Raw genomic sequence first — 22,316 nt, 5'->3', positions numbered from 1 at the left:
GATTCTTCATTACATTGCTTTGAAGCCTTGTAATATTTTCATTCATAAGTTGCAATGGTTTTATTCTGTTTTGTTTGATTTTATTATGTGTGATGGTATGAACAGCTATTTTGAAGAAAACAAGACATTATGGCAGCCACTGCTGATTTAATATCATCTTGCTTTGAAGTCCTACCATGCTTTTGCTCTTCTATTTCCATTGGTTCTATCATGTTGTGTCTTTTTGGATTTTATTATGTGTGATAGTATAAACAAATTTTCTATGGAAAATGAGATATTACAGTAGCCACTGTTCATTTTTTGTTACTTGATTCTGAATATCCTGTAATATTTTCAATATCTTGAATGGTTTTATACCATTTTGTTATGTTTGATATTATTGTATGTGAAGTTATGCTCAACTAGTTCAAAGAAAGAGACATTATGGTAGCTACTGTTAATATCCAGTTGTCTTGTTGTGAAGTGCTGGGTTGCTTACATTGTTCTGTTCTGATCTGCTTTGTTATGTCCTCTTTGTCTTAATCTCTTTAAAATAAAAGAAAAAATTAAAAAAGGAAGCATGTTTTTAAATCTACAATATGCTCCTAAAAATGTTTTCATGTGCTTGAAAACTCAAGTGTTTTTCTCTTTCATAATATTTATATTTTTAGTATGTGTCCTGTTTTATTTTCTGAGTTATATTCCTTTCTCCACACACTCCCTTAAATGATTTGTTTCAAGATAATTTCCTCCATAATTGTAGAAATGGTCCGTCATTAATAATGCATAAGGCTGCCTCTTTCCCTGAACCTTGATTGACAGTAAGTATTATCTTTCATATTATATATTTTAAGGCAGCTTTAGTTTCCAGAAAAATTGACAGAAGTACAGAGATTTCTCATATATTACCTGCCCTTACACATGCATATCTTTGTCTCACCTGCTATTAAGTTTTAGCAGATATCATATACACCTGGAACTCCAATAGGAACATTCAATTAAAAATATCTTCTACATATGTTCACCTAAAGTGTCATTATTCTTCATTATATCATTCTCTCTGGACAAAACAATAGTTCTCAATAATTGAGACCTTGATTTCTTCTCATTTACTTCTCCTCATAGAGTAATGTATTTGTTACAATTGATGATGAATGTATACATCATTATTACTCAAAGGCTATAGTCTACATTGGAGTTTACACCCTAATGTACCTAGTACTCTTCTATGTACCAATATATTATGACACATATCCACTATTACAATATTAACTATTTTCTGTATTTTCAGTTCTCCTCTCCTATCCCAACTTCTAACAAGCATTCACCTTTTGAGTGTCATTAATTTTACTTTTTCTAGAAATGAAATAAAGCTTTTGGCTTTTTCAGATTGTCTTCCTTCACCTACCAATATGCATTTAACTTTTCACAATTGTGTTTACATAAGTTTTTAACTTATTTCACAAATGCTGTGTATATGTAAGTTTTTAACTTATTTAGGTAAATATCAGAAAGATTGTTGAATCATATAGTATGATCATGTTTTTTAAGAATCTACCACACTAGGCTGCACATGGTCATACACACCTATAATCCCAGCACTATGGGAAGCTGAGGCAGGCAGATCATAAATTCAACTCCAGCCTGGACAACTTACTAAGGCGTTGTTTAAAAAAAATGTGAAGATTACTCAGAGACACACTGAGGATGTAGCTCACTGAGAAGACAAGGGGCTCAGTTCTCAGTAAGGACAGAAAAGAAAAAGAAAGAAAGAAAAAAAGAAAAGACTCCAGCAAACTGTCTTCCAAAGGGCTGTACCCCTTTTCATGTACCCCAGCAATGAAGGAGAGTTCCGCTGCTCTGTGTCCTCAGTTGTACTTGATATTGTCAGTGTTTGAGAATTTCTTCACTCCAGTAGGTGTGCAGTGGCATCTCACAGTGTTGTCATTTTCTGTATAATGTGTGGTCCTGAACATCGTTTCATATGTTTATTTGCCACTTAGGGAGCTTTAGTGATACAGAAATCTTTGGCCTGTTTCTTAGTTGTGTATGTGCTCTTATGGTAGAGTTTTAAGAGTTTTTGTGTGTTTTGTGTAACAATCCTTTACCAGTTATATCTTTTACAAATATTTTCATCTCATGAAATCTGTTTTTGTTGCACTGATCTTTTGGCATTCCCAGTCTAGCAATGGTCTCTTCATGGCTTAGGATCGTTTAAATCAATATTGTCTCCTTTCTTGAACTAGCCGAGATGTGAACTGGAAATAACACAGCAGAAGAGATCATTTCAAATTCTTCATATATGCCCTAAGAATATGCTTTAACTAACCAAAATGCCCATCAACCACAGCGTGGATGAAAAAAATGTGGTGTTTTTATACAATGGAATGCTATTCAGCTATTTTAAAAAGTATGCTCTTGAGGCCTTTATAGGTAAATGGAGGCAACTTGAAAATTTCATTAGTGAAATAAACAAAACCCACATTAGTAAATATCACATTGTCTCTCCAGTGTAAAAAATAATAAGAACTGATGGAATAATGGGATCCAAAAAGTATAATAAATATTGTAAAAGTGAAAGAGAAGGAAAGTGCTCTAAAGGATATAACAGTATGTGTAGTGTGTAAGACAGATGACCATATTACTAGATTTCTGTTAGATCATTAACAGAAGGGTTTGCACTGTCAGTATTTGAATGTCTAACCACTTTTTATGTTTTGATTTTGTAACTTTAACAACTATTTTTAAGATGACAATATATAATGTGTCAATTACAGATTTTATGATTTTTTTGAATTCTATATTTTTTTTGTTTTTTTAATTCTTTCTTCAAATAAAAAAAATTGGAAAAATATGCTTTAATAAATTATACTTTAAAATTACATTTGACTGAAATAATTTTAGAATGTGAAAAATTTTAAATGTGGGAATTTAAGAATGTATTTTATTATGTGGGGAAATTGTGACTGACCTGGTGATTTTCATTTAAAAAGTCATACTGATTATCTGCCAGGCCAATAATCTTCATATGACTGTGCTGTTAGCCAATGTATACCCTGTCTGAATTTCAAACTAAACCTTTAAAACAAAAGTCTCCTGCTTGTATCTTCATAATTCTGCCATGCTTCTGACATTCCCAAGTACATGCATGCTGGGTCTAAACCAACTGGTTTTAAATTGATTGTGATGGCCAGCTAAGACCCTAAGCCCCAGTAAGTTTTGGTTATATTTCTTTTAAATAAAAATTAAAATGTCCTTGATTTGATTTTGTCTTTTAGAAGTATCTTGTGCAGAGAGTAAAGCTGTCAGCAAGTTTGGATCTTTTTCTGCCACCTTAGAAAATGGAATCTGCCTCTCAATAAGTTATTATGGATCAAGTGGAACAGTGCCAGGTGAAATAAATGAAAAAAAAGACATGTGTGCCATGGCGAGAATCACTGCCCAACCTCAGTCTACACACTGTCGATAAACTAGTTCTGTTTAATGCCTCTTACAATTTTTTACAAGGCAAAGCAATGAAAATGTGGTACATACACATAGGTGTACATAATATGTTTATATGTGTACATATCACTCGTATTTGCAAATGAGAATATAGTTTTGGCTTTTAAATGGCATTTGTCATTTATGTAATCTTTCATATAATTGCATATGTATATAGGATCATATGTATAAACGCACATATAAATTCCACTTAACTTTCTTAACTAGCCCATGAAAATAATTCTGTAGGTTAGTGCCAAAGAAAGCATGATTTACCAAGAAATCCTTTTGATTTTCTACAGAATAATATTTTTATGAATTCTGTGATTGTGGAAGTGCTCGGTGTGCTACAGGACATTAGTCTTAAAGGAGCTATTCATTGGACATCTTGAAGGATTTCTCTCCTCTACTTTCAATAAATAAATTTTCCAACTGGAAGCTATTTCCTTTCAAACCACAAAATAATATTTCACTTTTACCAAGAGGCAATTAGGAAATCTGTGAGTTCCTCTGCATTTTAAAGGGATCTAACCACAGTACATTTTTTTAAAGCATTACAAAATCAAAAGGTAATCCCTATACTATACAACCTTGAAACTGAATGTTAGTATAGATCATGGTGATCCAGTTATCTCCCTATTCTGTAGCTCTTTTTTCTGCAGGAACAGTGTTACCAAGCATTATTATAACCAGTTTCTTAGTATAGTTTCAAGTGCCTCTAGCACCACAAACAGGAGATGCTAAAAAGCAGATACAAATGTGGATTTGGATTGAGATGGAAAGTCAGGTAAATTCTGGAACCAGTAGCAGATAAATGGCAGTTAGAGCCCCAAAAGTGAGCAAGATGATCTGGATTTAATATTACAAGTAAAGATGCTCAGCTTTGGTTGTGTGTCATAATTACATGTAGGGTTTTATAAAGCAACTTCCTGAGCCTCATCTTCTGTGAGTCTGATTCAGTACATGATGTGGGCCTGAGCAGTTGTTTTTAATTCCATGAAAATTATTATGCACTAATAGAGTCAAAACTTGGTATGCTAAGGGACCGAGTAAAAAGGAAGAATCAGTAAAGGGCACTGAGGACAAACTGACAAGAGTAGTAAAAGATCCAAAAGAGGTGTCCTGGAACCCAGAGGGAATAGAATTCAAAATGAAAGAGATGCTCTGGGACTTACCACATAACACCTCTCCTCAGCTCTCAGAATCTCAACAATCCTTTACAACCTGTAAGAAAACACATTGTGTGTGTGTGTGTGTGTGTGTGTGTGTGTGTGTGTGTGACCTCAACCTAGAACTAAGCTGTTTCTTTCCTAGCTTTCCTTCTTTGTAGCATTTCTTGCATTTTTATTTAATATGTCCTTGTATTCTGCTATTTGAGTGTAGATCTTTAGACTATTTTGACTCAATAGGACTTTCACTTTTTTTCATATATAATAAATGAAAGGTTATTTTTCTACCATTGAGAAATTTATAGTGTAGATGGAAAGCCAAGAACATGTGACATAATGACAGAATTGATCAAGCATACTAAAATATTAATAATCTTTAAAATTTTTCTACAATCTTTCTGATTGTCAAATCAATTGCATTACCTCTGAAAATGTATTTAGAAAGGTAAAAACTGTTGACAAGTTGTATAAACTTTGAGATATAAATGTTATGAATATTTGATTTACCTGTTTTTCTCTGGTTTATAGATGAGAAGGATCCTGATCTGGAGGCAGTGTTGAACATCCCTTCAGTATTGACTCCAATTGTGATCCCTGCTGTAGTGAATGTTCCTCAAGGCAAAACAAAAGGGAAAGTAAAAGGCAAAGAAAAACCCAAGGAATCCCTTAAAGAAGAAGAGCACCCAAAAGAAGAAGAGAAAAAGGTAGATGAACCTTGCCACAGAGTCCCAAACTCCATTTCTCCCTCAGCATTGACTTTTTAAAAATCATAGCTTATATCAATAGTGTTATCATGGGAAATATATTTCATTTTTCAAATGCATTAGCTTTCCCCATGGTGTCAACTTTGAGTGCACAGGAGGATTTTCACAAAATTTGAATTCCACTCCAGGTGACCAATTGTCTAAGGTCATTCATTCAAAAATTCAGAATGGCTAGGTCAGTCTTTTCCCCACTGCAGTCCCTGGGTTTTTGTTTCCTAGTTTCCTAGTATTTGTTGTTTTTTATCACTTAGGGTAGTTCTATTGAAATAAGTAAACATTGTAACACAATGGAATAATTATGGAAGCAATTTCATTTATTAGACTTGGACTTAGATATTGACATGTTAGGAACTCAGTAGGGCTAATGGACAGCCCAGTTTCTGCTCCAACACTTCCTTATAGGACACACACACACACACACACACACTCTTTAAACTTTGTCCCAGTAGAACACAGATCAAAAGAGAGTCCTAAAAGAGAAATAACAAGAGAAGTACTGGGAAATTTTGACTCAATATATGCTACCAGAAATGCAATGTGCTTATTAGAAGAAGAAGGAAAAAAAAGCACATTAAAAAGTTTCAAGACTCTGTATTTCAAAGTCTGGCCTTTAAAAAATGATGGAATTTAAACATCCCTTTGCTTCTATATTATACTTACATAGCTATTACAGATGAATTTTACCCTATAACACATTTGATTCTTGTTACATGAAAAGTTCAAGCATTGAGCAGAATAACTTATGCATAATCGATTTAAAATAAATTTACCCAAAAGCAACTTGATAGCAAACCTAACATTTTTAAAACATTGATAATAATAGGAATGTATGCTCTCGAACTTAAAGCCAAAGGGATGTTAAAGCCAAAACTACAGGAAATTATCAACAGGTAACTGAATTTTCCTAAAAATATCTTCACAGCAATTACATGCCCACTAGGGATATGTTAATAAAACTATAAATGCATAGTGTAATACAGAATAGCAAAAAAAGTTTTGTGAACAATTTATATAGGAAAGTAAATTAGCCGGGCGTGGTGGCTCACACCTGTGATCCCAGCACTTGGGAGGCTGAGGTGAGAGAATCGTTGCGAGTTCGAGACCAGCCTGTGCTATAAAATGAGCTCAAGGCAAGCCTGAACTGCATAGCGAGACCCTGTCTAAAAAGACAAAAAAAAAGGTAAATTGTTTTTTAAGTATTAGGCATATTTCTTTTAGGAACTTAAAATGTTGTAAGAGTTTTTTAAACATTCAATATTTTAATTGTAAGAGATTGTAAGAGACATTTTGTATTAGAGCCAGTGATATCAGGTATTCTAATTGGAGCTTTGATTATATTACCTCAAATATTTCTAGAATGTCACATGGTCTGTTGGGGATAAAAACTGCACAATAAGTGTCAAATCTCTGCTAGCAAACCAATATTAATGTATGAGATAAGCCTTGGTTTTGTGTGTGGTGATTGATCTGATGTGACATATTTGTGTCTTTGAATACTTTTGTTCAGTCAACAGAATTTCATAAACCTCTTAACTTTACTCATCACTTGTTTGTGTTTTTAAATGCATTTTAGCAAATTACTTACATTTTTCCTCCATTAGTGTCAAAAAAGATAGAAGAATCTAAATGATCAACAGTAGAAAGACTCAGTAATGGGACATTAGTTAGAAAGATCTCAGTGGCTAACTACAGAGAAATAACTGGAAAAGCTGAAATGCTTTTCATTTATAATTGTTTGAAAGTCACCAAACAACTTTAATTTTTGAGTACGTATAACCAAGCAAGGGATTCAGACATAAAAGACACACAATTAATTATAATTTTGAAGTACATGCACCCAGACCCTCATTATTTTATAAATAAAAGTTCATTGTGTTTTTTCTGTTGTTGCTTTTACTAGCTACATCATTATAGAAAAGTAATGCAAGTATTAGAAAAAGAGGGTGTGTCTTGCATACAAACTGTAAGAATTTTACACACATAAAAGACGCTTTACCTGTCTTAGTCTGTTTAGACTGGTATCACAAAACACCTGACACTGAGTGATTTGTAACCAATAGAGATTTGTCACTCAAGTTTGGAAGGCAAGATGCTGGCAGCCTCAGTGTCAGTGAGGGCTTGTTGTTTCTATAAATGGCCCCTTCTATGTGTCCTCAGTTTTCTTTTATGGGGACATTAATCCCAGTCATGAAGAAGAGTCAACATGATCTAACCATTTCCCAAAGCCTGTCTTTTCATATTATCGCTTTGGGCATTAGTTTTCAGCCTATGAATTTGGGCACAGCAGAGGCAACAGCACAAGAGCATTCAGACCACGGCACTGTTCTTACACCTACACATCCACGTGGAAGTGTGATTCCAGGCCTACCTCGAAACTGCAATCCTCCATGAATCCCTTCCTGATTATTTCTAATAGTGTAGCAGCTGCCTTTTCTGAAGGACAATGTGCCATCCATTTGATTCTACCATTTAACTGCCTCATCTTTTTCCTATGTGCCTCTCTACAAGCAGAATACAAACTTTTCAAAGGCCAAGACTCCTTAGCCTTCCACAAGGTCTACTGAGCTGTTCACAAGTTATAAAGATATCATAAGCACTCACCAATTGTTTAGATAAAATAATTGATTGTTTATTTAGAAAATAATAAGTATTCACATGCAACATTATTTACAGGAAGAAGTAGAACCAGAACCTCTTTTACAAGAGACTCCTTATGTTCCAACCTTCCAGAACCTAAATGTGTCTTGTCCCAATGGGCTTCTGTTGACCTTCATTGGGCAAGAGTCCACAGGTGAGTGTGAGCTGGTAAGAGAAAGGAGCTCAGGGCAAAAAGCTGCGTAAGAAAACTGTTAGATTGCCATTAAAAGTGCTGTGTTTTTCCTATTTCTTAATCATGTCTCTTGCTCCTAATGAACATGACTATTTTCAAATAATAAGCATAGTAATAGTGACCTTTTTTAAACATTTACTAAGTACTTAACAAACATGGAAAATAAAATACTATGAGTTAGATACTAATACCTCCACTTTACAAAATAAAGAAATTGAGACTTCAGAAGATTGAATAACCTGCCCATGGTCACCCACCTTATACATGGCCTCTGAAGAGGGCCATAGGAACATTGTTTTGATGGCTGCCCAAACTAAAGACAGAGGCACGAAGTAGACTGTTCTAAGTGCAGGTTGAATAACTGGCCCATATAGCGAAATATAACTGTAGAGAATATGTTATTTCTGTCCTTTCAATATATGGTTCTTATCTATTCAGATAGATAAAGACAAGTAAGACTTGTTATGAAACTGATGAGGCATCTATGTTAGTGATTAATTGGGTGGCTTTTAAATAGACACACACTGTTGCAACATAAATAGGAAATGAAACAAAGACACTGAACTTGGATGTGAGTTCCCAAGGTGACCTTTAAATCAACTAACTGGTTTATATGACCCTCTGGACCATCTCTGTTCATCTGATAATCACTTGATAAATGTTAAATTTATATCAATGGACCTTGATTTTATTCATAATATTCTTTTTATTTGAATTCCCTCTGATTCCCACATTTGAAAAGCAGGTCTTGTCAAAGAAAAAATTATACTGACTTAAAAATAATCCAAAGTTCTATTTACTTGCCAGCCCAAATAAAATAAACTACATGTGGAAGTTAATGTACTTTTTCTTAATTATTTTAAATTAGACTTTCTGAATTATTTTTCCTAGAGTGTTTGTTTGTTTGTTTTTGTTTTTTGGTATCAGAAATCAAACTCAGGACCTTGCAATTGCCAGGCAGATTCTACTTCTCTGAACTATATCCCCTGCCCTGAATTATTTTTAAAAAAAGATGGACTCCTGTTCTATTTCCAGAGGTCCTTAGTTATTCAGATTTTATGTGACCAGAATCACTGTGCTCAATGTCTCCTAAGTCTCTTTCAAAGTCTAAGATGTAATGAGTGTCCTGAGAGAAATACTGTTTTCAAGTTCAAGCATATATTTGTTCACTTGATTCTGGTATCAAACCTCTACTTAATACTTGTTATATCTGTCTTTTATATGAGTTTATTATCTGCTCTGATATGTTCATCCTTATGTAAAGATATAAAATATGTCTAATAACTCTGCCTGGAATATATCATCTTTTTTAAAACTTCCATATTTATGAATATCCTAATTTGTGCATGCATATGATTATAACATAAATACCAATGTAGCCTCATCTCCAAAAGTCTACCTTAGACATAAAGCAGGTTACTATGTCAGAAAAAGAAAGACCTTAGACTTTAATTTTTAGGGGGGATATTTTTTTAATCAATGAGAAACAATATCTAACCTTGACTATACTGTTCAATGTTAGTGTGCCGGATTGTTCCATTTTTTGTGAAACTTTATTTGTGTGTATGTGTTGGTGATGGTGGTTTATTAGAAAACCGTTTAAATCCCAGCTCTTCCATCTATTTACCCTATGATTATAGGGAACTTCTACCTCCAAGCCTCCATTTTTTTTTATTTGAAAACTGTAGAAAGTAAAAATCTCTAAAATCGCATTAAAGGGGAATAAGTAAAACATAGAGATAAAGTGCCATATAGAACAATTTCAGTAAGTACTTTCATCATTATGATTGCATTTGTGGTTTGAGCAAACTGTAAAACGGTCCCACTAAGTATTTTCCCATAAGCCCACTAAAAAGTATTCCCCTCCAGCCTGATATAGTCCTTCAAATGCCATCATTATATCTTCATTTTTGTTTAAGATTTTTGGACTCTAACAAACCACATTATAATTAAGAGGAACTTACTCAGTAAAAACTGGATAGATACCTCATACCAGAATTTCTCCACAGTATTTCCTTCTTTTTAAAGAAGCTTACTGGATGCTTTTACCATTGATTGCCAGCTAACAGCTGAACATTGAGAGAAATCTGGGTCTGACTAGGAATGAGGGAGTTATGTTAACTTTTTTAAAAGTGATGGATGGTTTGGAATGGGTTCTTGGCCACTAGGTGATGCCAGGCTAGCACAGTATATTTTGTGGCAAGAAGTTACTCAGAAATGAGAGGAAAGCAGCAATAGAGGGGGAAAAAAAACATGTGGGATGGTTGCCCTGAGCTGTTCCGGGCTTCCTGCCAGAGAAAGGCATTTTCATGGTACAAGTAGCTGCCATGCGCCTGCAGATGACCTTACTACACCTGAGTGTGTGACATGTCAACAGAGAACCAGTTCTCTGAGCCATCTGTCAAGGCATGAAAACTCCCTTGTGATCCAGATGCAAACCAAAGAATGAAAACAAGCAAGAAAATACATTCCCAGCCCACTAGATTCAAAGAATAACTTTATTCCTTTTCATTTTTTAAGATCTGCATTTCGTGGATGAAGAACCCATCTGGGACATCATGATCCGTCAGAGCTACCCACAAAGGATGAAGCACTATGAGTTCTATAAAACAGTGATGCCACCCATGGAACAGGAAGCTTCCAGAGTTATCACCAGTCAAGGCACTGTTGTCAAGTATATGTTGGATGGATCCACACAAGTAAAAGGATATACCATACTATCTACTCTCCCTTGCTGAAAAGTAAAAGACAGATAGCTTATGAGACAGAAACATTACTATGGTAGAAAAGAGAAACAAATAGTATGACATCTTAGAGTAACAAATGAAGATTAGTCAGAAGAAAAAATGCTACCTATACAAACAGGATACAAATAAATCATCATTTCTTGACATGATTATTTGGTATTTGTAACATGGTGTTTATCTCCCATCCCTCCCAGAGTACCTGGAAGTGACATATTTTTAAATAATGAATTTGTAACAGCACTGAAAAACAGCAAAATATGTCATCAATAGGTCAGAATATTTGAATAATTCCTAGAAATTACAATTTAAGGTCAAACCAATGGAGAAACAAGAATAATACTGAAGGCATGGCTGAAAGAAAAACCTTAAAAATAAAAATGGAGGTTCCTACAGATATATTACCTCTGGGCTCAGAAACTCAGTAATTCCAGAGTTAGAAACCAGAAATCAAAAGCACAGAAGCCATAAACCTTACCCACAATTCCTCAGTGGTCACAAGGCAGCACTATTATAAACAGATACTACACCACCAAGAAATGAAAAGGGTTCCCAAGGAGAAATAAAGTCAAGGGAGGGCAGCCTCATGAAAATAGGAAAACAGTTTTGAAGTCACCTAAAATTAAAAGTAAATACTCAAACAAGAAAATTAAAAATGAGTAAAAGTAATAGAGACTGGAGAAGTTAAAAATCCATGAAATAATTTTTTAAATCGCTATGAAAAAAATCAAGAGTTCCTAGAAGTTAAAAATAACTCTAAAGGATCAAGTACCAGGAAGGGTGGATTATGAGGGAGAGAAATGTGGGAAAGGGATTTACGTACTAGAATATCCAGAAGAAGAAAATAGTATAAAGGGAGAAATAATAAAGTAATAATCAAATAATCATAACATAAAACTGCCTGGCACTTAAAAAATAATTCAAATTAGACAAAGCAACAAAGTACCCATCAGAATTGGCAATAGTTGGTCTTTAAAAGATTCTATAAATAAGTCATTTTTCAATTTTAGGGCTCTAGAGTAGAAAATTCCCAAAACTTCGTCTACAAAAGATTAAGAACCAGATTGGCCCTGGGCTTCTTTGTCATGTTCATTGAAAGGCTGCACATACTGATGTATTACAGTACCTAGAGTTATGATACATAGTAGATACATATTAATAGAAACTAAACATTTAAAAATCGATTCAGTTTTAGCTAGGTATGGCGGCATACATCTACAATCCCAGCATGCAGGAGGCTGCAGCAGGAGGATGACCCTGAGCTTGAAGCCATCTTGGGCTGCATAGTGAGTTCAAGGTCAGCCTGGACTGCATAGCAAGACCTCATTTCAAAAACAAAAAATTAAATGCAGTCATTTGAATAATTGAAAAAGAGTAAATAGTTTTTCAAGTACATAGGATAAAGGTGAAGAATAGAATAAAATCTCAGTTACCCAACAAAGACAAAAAACAAGAAACACAAAGTAAATAGAAAGTATAAAACCATAACCTGCTGGTTGTTAAGCTGCCACCACTGTGCTCCAGTAATACATTCTGTGGGAGGAGTCTTGAGGCCTACCATCAGTCTTTCTTCTCTGAATTATTTTGAACCTATTTCTGTTTATCACACAATGCTTACAGCTAGCCGACCCTTCCCTTGCTTCTGAGCATGCTGAAGACCTTTGTTTTCTTCTCAGATTCTCTTTGCAGATGGAACTGTGATCAGTAGTCCTGATTCAGGCCCAGTCTGTCCTGAAGTGTCAACAAGCCATCATAATGGAGATATGGCAGATTCAGCTTCTCAGCCAAAATCAGAAACAGTGCCATCCGAGACTGCCATCGCAAAGAAAGGTAACCATGCAAGCCTCTCAGTGCATACCAGATTGAATAGATTTTGAGCTTACTGAATGTTCCACATCATTATCATAATACTGTTCACCTTTACTATGACAATATACAAATATCCATATGTGAATTTTTGTTGCAATCACAGAATTACTATCCTTTCATGGACTGATCTTTTTCTCTTAGTAATAAATAATGAACATTCTCTTATGTTGCTTTATGTTCCTACATTCACTGTACTGCTGGGAAGCTGGTTTAGAGTTGGTTGAGATCAACAATGTTAAGGTTCTGAGGAAGCATCAAGGTTGCTCCTGACTTTTACCTCAAATTGCAAGAGGTGCATTAGCTCCAGGGATGAGGTCGTTATATAGAAACTTCTGAAATAGAAAGGAAAGAAACTGAGTCAAGAGCTTTCTTCACTTGTTTATCTTTACCAAGAAAGATTATAGTTTCCATTTTTACACCCAGCAACTCTCCCTTTGTATCTCATTGACTGGACCTGGCTAGGAACATAGGCTGGGAAAACAAGTATCTGAGATATTTTGGCCCCTTTCTTGAAAAAGAGCACTATTATCAGGGAAAAAAGAAAATACCAGTAGAGGAAGCAACCAACAGTGTTTGCCATAATCTAAATGACACTGCTACCCTGAAAAATATTTCTGATATATGCACTACAGTATGAAGTATCTAACTCTCAAACCCTTGCCAATGGTAGCTACTGTCATTCTCTTAATCTCATTGAATTTGATAAATAAATCTAATGCATCATAATGCTGCTTTGCAGTTATTTGATTAATGGTGAGATTAGTGAAAGGTGTTTATTGGGTTTTCTTCAACTGTGTAACTTTTCAGAAATATTTGATAGTATTTTCTTTTAAATTATATATATTAGCTAATTTCCACTACATTTATTCTTTTTCTCTTTAATTATCTAAATTTCTTTGTGCTTTTCCAAACCCCTGAAGTACTTATAGTTTTTAATAACTGATTTTTAGTTATTTAAAGGTTTTTGACACATAGTTTCTAGGCATACAGATATAGATACATAGACACATAGATAGATAGACAGATTCAGGAATTTTTGAAAGTTTAAAAGTAGCATGAATCCTAGAGTTATTTGGTATGATGTTCTCTTTATATTTATCAGGCAGAACTTATTACTTGTGTTGTCCAGATCTGTTTCTCAAGTTTAGCAAACATTTCTGTAAAGGGCAAGATAGTAAATACTTTAGATTTTGTGGGTCATATGGGTCATATGGTCTCTGTCACAATTATAATAACTCTACCATTAGAGCATAAAGGTACCTTGGACAATACATAATTAGATAAGCTTTGCCTCTGTTGTGTTTCTATAAGACTATTTATGAACTCTAAAATTTGAATTTCATATGATTTTCCTATGTTGTAAAATATTATTCTTTTAATTTGCTTCGAACTCGTTAGGGTTCAAAAAAATTGCTACTTTCAAACTTTTCAAAAAAGCCCACAGACTTTTATCTGTCCACAGGCCAACATTATTCTATATAGTTTCTAAATCTACTATGTTGATCTGTTTTGCAAAATGTTTACATTTTCTGAAAAGATAGAATAATATACTCAAAGCTGTGCTTCTTATAATTTAAGAATTATTTGTGAAATAAATGTCTTTTCTTAATCTTTTAGTCATACTTTCTTCATATTTGGGAGGATATTATTTCAGATATATACAACATTAAAATTACTATATCTTCCGAGTAAATTTAAATTTTCATCATTTTTCACTGTATCTTTTTCTTATTATAGCTCTACTGGATATTATTTAATAAATTATAGTGTAATTCTTACTATCCTTATGTTTCACTTTCTGTGGTTTGTGTTTCAATGTGTCCCTTGTGAGCAGAATGCAGATGAATATTCCAAAAATGAAATTTGAATTTTTTCTCTAGAAATTTTAGTCCATTTGTTGTATAATTGATATTTTCTAAAAGTATTTTCTCATTTATGAAAGGTAATTCCTCTCAATGTAGAATCCTAAATTGATACTATTTTTCCCAAATATTACAATCCTCCATACTCTGATATTGCGTTAAACAGCTGTCGGTCTACATACTATTACTTTAAACATAATCTAGCTTATTTTAAAATAATCTCTGCATTTTATTACAACTTCAATATGATTTGACCACTTGTGGATATCTATTTATCAAGTCAGAATGCACTAGATTTCTTACATAATTGAATTAGTATATTTTACTGGTTTTAGGAATTTCTCAGTAATTATTTCTTTATATATTATTCCCAACCAATATCTTTTTTCTTGCCCTTTTGAACTCTTATTAGACATATGTCCTAACATCTGTTTTTACTTGGCTCCTTCAGCTTCATTCTAAATAACTTTCAAGTCTGTCTTTCAGCTCTCTTTTTTTATTTTAAAGAGAAAAAATAACAACAACGATAAAACAGAGTTTCAAAGCAGTTTTGTAGGATAGTTAATATGCTGCTTATTGTTTGCTTCCTAGTAGTTATTCAGAATACAAGACATAGAAATGATATCTTACGCAAACAGTCATAGTACAAACTGTTCTTTTCAGTGAACAAAGAGAAACTAACTGTATAACTATCTTGTATTTAATTCCTTTTTTTCTTTTTCCCTCTCTCCCCGCCCCCAGTTTGTCTTTTCTTTTCAATGTTTCTTTTCAATTCACAATATCTATTGTATATTTTGGACCTTATCTACTCTTTCAGTTTCTTATACCAGTGAAACAATATGATGTTTTCACATACGGGTCTGATGTATATCACTTATGCGTTCACTCTCAAGCATCCATTTATCCATAAAAGTCTCAAGTTTATCCTTTTTATGGCTAAAAATATAACTCCATTATTTTTTTGAAAAAATCTTTTTTAGCCATTCCTCAGTTGAAAAGCATTTGAGTTGTTTCCAAGATTTAGCTATTACAAATTGTTCTACTATATACATGAGTGCATATAGATACTGCTGTGGTATGATGTTTTTCATTCTTCCAAGAAGATGCCCAGAAAGAAAATAGCTGGATTGAACGAGACCTCTAACCCTAGTTTTTAAGGAATCACCATACTGATTTCCACAGTGGTTGCACCAGCTACACTCCCACCAACAGTGGAGAAGGTGTCCTTTTCCCCACAGCCCCACCAGCATGTGCTCTCCATTCATTTTTTTGATGGCAGCCATTCTTTCTGGGGTGACATAGAATCTCAAGGTTATTTTAATTTGTATTTCTCAAATGACCAGTGATGTTGAGCATTTTTATGTATTTATTTACCATTGGTATTTCTTCATTTGAGAAGTATATACTCATCTCAGAAGCCCATTTTTGGATTGGGTCTTTGAATTTGGGCAGGGGGTCTGATTTTTTCAAATCTTTATGTATTCTATATATAAGTCCTTAGTCTGAGAGACAAGTGTTTGTAATTTTTCTCCACTGTGGGCTGACTTTTCACTCCATTGGTGGTTTCTTTTAATATGTGAAAACTTTTAGATGAGATCCTAGTTGCTGATCCTGTGAAATACTTCCCAAGAGGTTTGGTTTTTGTTCATTAATTCTGTGCTTACTCTATGTCTTCCAGTAGATTTAATGTTTCTGTTTTAATATTTAGATCTTTGATCCACTTTGACTTTAGTGCATAGTGATAGACATGGGTCTAGTTTTAGTGTCAGGTGTATGAAAAGGCAGTTTTTCTAGCACTATTTATTAAAGAGACTGTGTTTCTTCCAGTAAACATGTTGGGTTCTGTTGTAGTCAGGGGTTGTGCAGAGAGCAATTAGAATAAGGACACGGAACTTATAATATTTTTTTTATGATAGTCACCCAAAGGTAACACAAGAAACTGCAGGAAACCTATCCATAACATCAAAGACATAAAATATTTAGTCAGGCACCTAAATCCCACAGCAATGTCCCACATGAATCCGGATTAAAACCCAGAGCTCATGATAGTGCTTCCCACGAGTACAACTGGAAGTCCAGAGCCCACAAGAAGAACTCATGCCAGTCTCTTTTATGGATCCATGTGGGGAAGGCCCAAAGGTCAGTGGTGGAACCTAGGAAGTCTATGTCAGCAGGGTGAAGGAGCTGTGCTGTTAGGTGGGGAGGCCAAGAAGTCACACTCACAACAAAACCAGGGCTGTCCTATAAAGCACCACAGCCATCCTCAGCGACACAGAGGCCCCAGCTCCTCTGATGACAAGCGTAGTCGAGTACATGCCAGGAAGCCAGCATGACAAGATCATCCTGGAGACGAAGCGACACACATCTTCCTCTCTGGAGCCAGGAAGCAATGCTCGATGTGAGGAGCAGAGCTTCTCCAGGGGAACCAATGGCTCAAACAGCAACTCGTGGGAGAACCCACAATACCTCAATGCCTCAACGCAATAATTTCCCCTTCTCCATGTCTCTATTTATGCAAGCAACTCTCCTCAGGTGGAACATCTATGCTCAGCACCATGTGATGTAATCCAGCTGGCGTTAAATTGACCACCAGTTCTTAATCCATAACAGACTCCATAAAATTATGAAATGGCTGAGTGTGCCTGGGGTTGTGTCTGCATCTTCTGTTTTGTTCTGCTGATTCTCAGGCCTGTTGTTTGTTAGTTTGTGATTTTTTTTCTCAATATCGTGCTGCTTTTATCACAGTGTCATTGTAGTGCAATTTCAGGTCTGGGATTGTGACATCTCTTACATTGCCTTTTTTACCCAGGATTGTTTTTGCCACTCTATGTCTCTTTCTGTTTTCAAATGAATATTAGGAATGTTTTCTCTAGATCTGTGAGGTATGCTTATGATATTTTGATTGAAATTGCATTAAATTTGTACAGCAGTTTTTGAAATATGATCATTTTTACAATGTTGGTTCTTCCTATTTATGAGCAAGGGTTATCTTTTCATTTTCTGATATCCTCTTTGATATTTTCCTTTGAGTTCTATAATTTCAGCGTATAGATCTTTTATTTCCTTTGTTTGATTTTAAGTATTTCATTTTTTTGGATATTATCATAGAGAATGTAGTTTCCCTAATTTCTCTCTCAATAAGCTGGTTATTTGTGTAGGGAAATGTTATTGATTTTTGAGAGTTGACTTTGTACCAAATTGTACTACTGAATTTGTTTATTAATTCTACAAGTCTTTTGGTGGTTTGAGGTCTTCTATGTAGAATATCACGTCATCTTGAGTAATAATGGTTAAACTTCTTCCTTTGCTAACTTCATTCCTTTTATTTCTCTTAATTGTCTAATTACTCTGGCTAATGTTTCAAGAACTATATTGAACATGAATGATGATAGTGGACATCCTTGTGTTCTGATTTTAGATCAAAAGCATTTGTCCATTTAATGTGATGTTGGCTGCTTGTTCATCATTGATGTCTCTTATCAGATTGAGATAAAGACCATCCATTTCAATTTTCTCAAGATTTTTTTATCATGAACGAGTGTCAGACTTTAAACTTTTTCTGCATCTATTGAGATAATCATGTGATTTTTGACTTTGGCTCTATTGATGTGGTATACTGATTTGCATACATCGAACCATCCCTGTATTCCTGGGATGAATCCCACATGGCCTTAGTGCATAATCTCCTTGATAATTTTTTGCATTCTGCTTGCTAGTATTTTATTCAGGATTTTCGCATCTATGTTCCCTAGGGAGACCAGTTTGTAGGATTTTGTTATTGTTGTTGTTGTTTGGGTCTCTGTCTGGGTTTTGAATCAAAGTAATACTTGCCTCCAGGAATAAGTTAGGGAAAATTACTTTCCTTTAAATTTCATTAAAGACTTTGAAAAGTATTAGCATTAAATCTTCTCTATATTTCTTACAGAATTCAGCCATGAATCCATCAGGAGTGGGGCTTTTTTTTGTTAGTAAGTTTTTATTTATGTTTTCAATTTCATTAACTGATATTGGGTTATTCAATGTTTTTCAGTCTTCTTGATTCAGCTTTGGTAATTCATAAATTTCTAGGAATCTACTCATCTCTTCTATTTTCTGTCTTATGTAAGTAGACTTTCAAAGTAGACATTGATGATCACAGATTTCACAGAATCTGTAGTGATTTCACCCTTTTCATTTCTTATTCCATGAATCTGAGTTTTTTCATTCCTTTTTTGATAAGGTGACTAAGGGTATCTATTCTTTCAAAGAATCAACTGTTTGATTCTAATTCTTTGTGTTGTTTTCTTAGTTTCAATTGTCTTAATTTCTGCTCTTTCATAATTTCAATCAGGATAATTTCAGGATAATTTCAATCCCTTTGTATTTACTTAAGCACGTCCTATGGGCTAGTATATAGTCTGTTTTTAGAGAGCATCCCATGTGCAGCTGAGAAGATTATATATTCTGATGTTGTTGATTGGAATACTCTGTAAATGTCTACTAAGTCCATTTGTTCACAGATTTGGTTCAGCTTTGTTCTTTGGTTGATCATTTTTTGTTTTGTTGACCTGTCTCTTTGTGACAGTGGGGTATTAACACCCCCATTACAACTGTGTTAGTACTTATATGTTTTATCATGTCCTTTAATATTTGTCTTGTATAGTTGGGTGTTCCTGTATTTTGTGTATATATACTTAAGATTGTTATTTCTCCCTCTTGAAGTTTTCCTCTAACAAGTATGTAGTGACTTCCTTTATCTCTTTTGATCTTTCTTGCCTTGAAGTCCAAATTGTCTGCAAACAGAATAGTTATCCTTGCTTTTTTCTGGGTTCCTCTTGTATGCAGTATTGTGTTTTGTCCTTTGACTTTCAGCCTATGAATTTCTTTTTCAGTTAAATGTGATTCTTTATATAGAATATTGTTTGACCTTGTTTCTTGATCCATTCTGTGAGTCTGTTTCTTTTGAGTAGTATACTGCAGCCACTTATAACTGGTCTGTATTGATCTGCTTTTGTCATGTTATTTTTCTGATGTTGGTTCCCTACTTTTCATCTCTGTTTACTTGCTTGCCCTGCTTGGTGATTCTTTCTGTTTTTGTTCTTGGAATTGTGGTCATTTTATCTCTTTCTATAGTATCTCTCAGTATCCTTGATAGTGTTGGTTTTGTGTCATGAATGTCTTCAGTTTTTCATTGTGGAAATATCTTATTTCTCCATCAATTTGGAAATAAAGTTTTGCAGGGAACATTAGTTTGGGTTTGCAGTTGTTTTCTTTAAAGACTTGAAACATTTCTTTCCAAACTTTTCTTGACTTGATGGTTTGTGTTGGGGAGTGCTGTGTTGAGAAGGCTCTTTTTTATAAGTGATGTTTCTTTTCTCTAACAGCTTTTAATATTTTGATCTTGTGCTAAAATTTCTGGGATTTGCTCTTGATTATTATTATATACCTGGTGTAGGTTTATTTTGGTTATGGCAAATTGGGATTTATCTGCATCACTTATCTGTGCATCAAGTTCTTTTTCCATGCTTACTTGGTTTTTCTTGTATGTTAATATTTGTTTTTAGTCATTGGGTAAAACTGTGTTTGGTGCATAAATATTTATGACTATTATCCCTTCTTTGTGGAGTTTTCCCTTAACAAGTATATAATGACCTTCTTTGTTTCTTTTGAACAGTATTGGCTTAAAGTTTCCATTGTCTGCAAATAGAATAGCTACTCTGCTTTTTTATGAGTTTCTATGGCATGGAGAATTATTTTCCATCCTTTGAGTTTTAGCCTATGAATTGATTTTTGAGTTAAATATGCTCTGTGGATCCAGCATATTGTTGGAGCTGGCAGCTTGATATACCCTGCCAATCTGTTTATTTTGATTGGTGGGTTGAGAACATTTACATTGATGGTTATAGTTGATGTTGGCTTTTATTTTCCATGTTGTTTTCCTGTTGATTGTTCTTTTCTTCTCGTTTAATTGTTTGCCCTGCCTGGTGGTTTCTTTCTATAGTTGGTCATGTGTTTGTGGTCTTTATTATCTCTTTCTAATATGTTCTTCAGAGCATTAGGTAAAGCTGGTTTTGTGATCATAAATTTTTTCAGTTGTTGTTTATCATGGAAGTATCTTATTTCTCCATCAATTTTGAAATATAGTTTTGTGGTATACATCAATCTGGGCTGAAAATTGTTTTTCTTTAGGGCTTGAAATACCTCATCCCAAGCTCTCCTTGATTTGAGGGTTTGAGAAATCTATTGTGATTCTGATGGACTTTATAGGTGATATATTTCTTCTGTCTAACTGCTTTTAATATATTGTCCTTGTGCTGATGTTCTAGAATCTTGATTATTAGATATCTTGGTGTAGATTTATTTTGGTCATGGCTATTTGGAGTTCTATATGCTTCATTTACTTGTATGTCAAAGTCTTTATACATGTTTGAGCAATTTTCTGCCATTATTTCTGTGAAGAGGTTTTTAATGGCTTTTGCACTGTTGCCAGCTTTCTCACTGACTCAGTCAATCGTATGTTGTTCTTCTTTATTTCATCCTGTAGCTGTTGGTCTTTTCATATCTCTTGCTATTTTTAAGATATTTTACTGGTCATTAGGCATGTTCCTGTCTTCTAGATCTCAACTTCATTCTGCTGCATGTGCTTTCTATGGAGTTAATCTCATGAATTTCTGTTTGGATCTGTTTCGTTGTTTCCATTTCTTTTCTATGTTTGGCATTCATGATTTACATTGTTTTCCTGAACTCTTCTATTTGTTTATCTTTGTCTGCCTTAATGTCTTTCATTTTGATAGTCATTTCTTTTTTGAACCTCAGAGATTACTTTTTCTATGCCTCTTCCATTTGTTTTCTCACTTCTTCCACTATCATTTTAGAGAGTTCCACTCTTTGGCTTCCAATTTCCTTTCTCTTTGTGCTCTTGATTTCTCCCATATGGGTGGAGCACTTAGGATTTCATTTTGCTTCTTTATCTTGTCATTTTCTATTTTATTTTCTGTGTTGATGCTCGTAGATTCTTTATGCTAGATAGCCTTATCACTGATGTCAAGCCTTTCCTAGAAGGTGTATCTTCCTCAGAGGACTTCTGGATGTAGATAATTCTTGGTCTTTCTGTGTATCCCAAGAACCTATCTTCCCAATATGTTAGGACTGAAGAGTTGCTATTTGACTTAGGACTCATTCCTTTGATACCAGACAATGATGATGTTTCTGAGCCCTTACAATCACACTCTTGTCATATGGGGAGAGGAAACACCTTATAGCATACATGACATAATGGTTAAAGTATTTTGATTGGCAATAACAGTAGATTCAAGTACAGCCTGGCCACTGAAAAACTGTGGTAACTGTTAGCCTGGTATCAATGGCCACAGGAGGAAAGTTTGCAGAAATATAATATAACCCAACTTACACCTGGAACTTATATGCAATGATTTTCCACTTAGTTGACTAATTTTAACCTGCTGGGAAGGTGGTTCAAGAGGATTGCGGATAGGATTAGAAATGAATAGTAGGAGCAAGATTGGAGGGCACAGGATGATCATCCAGGGTTTGCGTAATTTTAGGACACAAGAGGGAAAGATTGGAGGAGAAGGTTTAGTAGTTTTGAAGTGAACCAGAAAGAGAAGAAACAGTGT

The 22,316-nt window shown here is 34.3% G+C and overlaps 1 protein-coding gene across 1 annotated transcript in view; it reads left to right on the top strand.

The window, feature by feature from the left end:
• Spag17 (sperm associated antigen 17) overlaps positions 1–22,316 on the top strand; it is a 239,361-nt gene that overhangs the window by 160,444 nt on the left and 56,601 nt on the right. The window contains exons 24-28 of the mRNA XM_063256315.1: positions 3,258–3,371; positions 5,160–5,335; positions 8,069–8,186; positions 10,746–10,924; positions 12,646–12,799. Coding sequence (XP_063112385.1) covers positions 3,258–3,371; positions 5,160–5,335; positions 8,069–8,186; positions 10,746–10,924; positions 12,646–12,799 — 741 coding nt within the window. The remainder of the gene's footprint in view (positions 1–3,257; positions 3,372–5,159; positions 5,336–8,068; positions 8,187–10,745; positions 10,925–12,645; positions 12,800–22,316) is intronic.

The sequence above is a fragment of the Cavia porcellus genome, unplaced genomic scaffold, assembly GCF_034190915.1.
Source record: "Cavia porcellus strain 051 isolate PalLab524CR breed Dunkin Hartley unplaced genomic scaffold, mCavPor4.1 scaffold_1, whole genome shotgun sequence".
NCBI lineage: Eukaryota > Metazoa > Chordata > Mammalia > Rodentia > Caviidae > Cavia > Cavia porcellus.
Note: the sequence above shows the minus strand (reverse complement) of the source record. Positions and strands in the feature narration are given on the sequence as shown.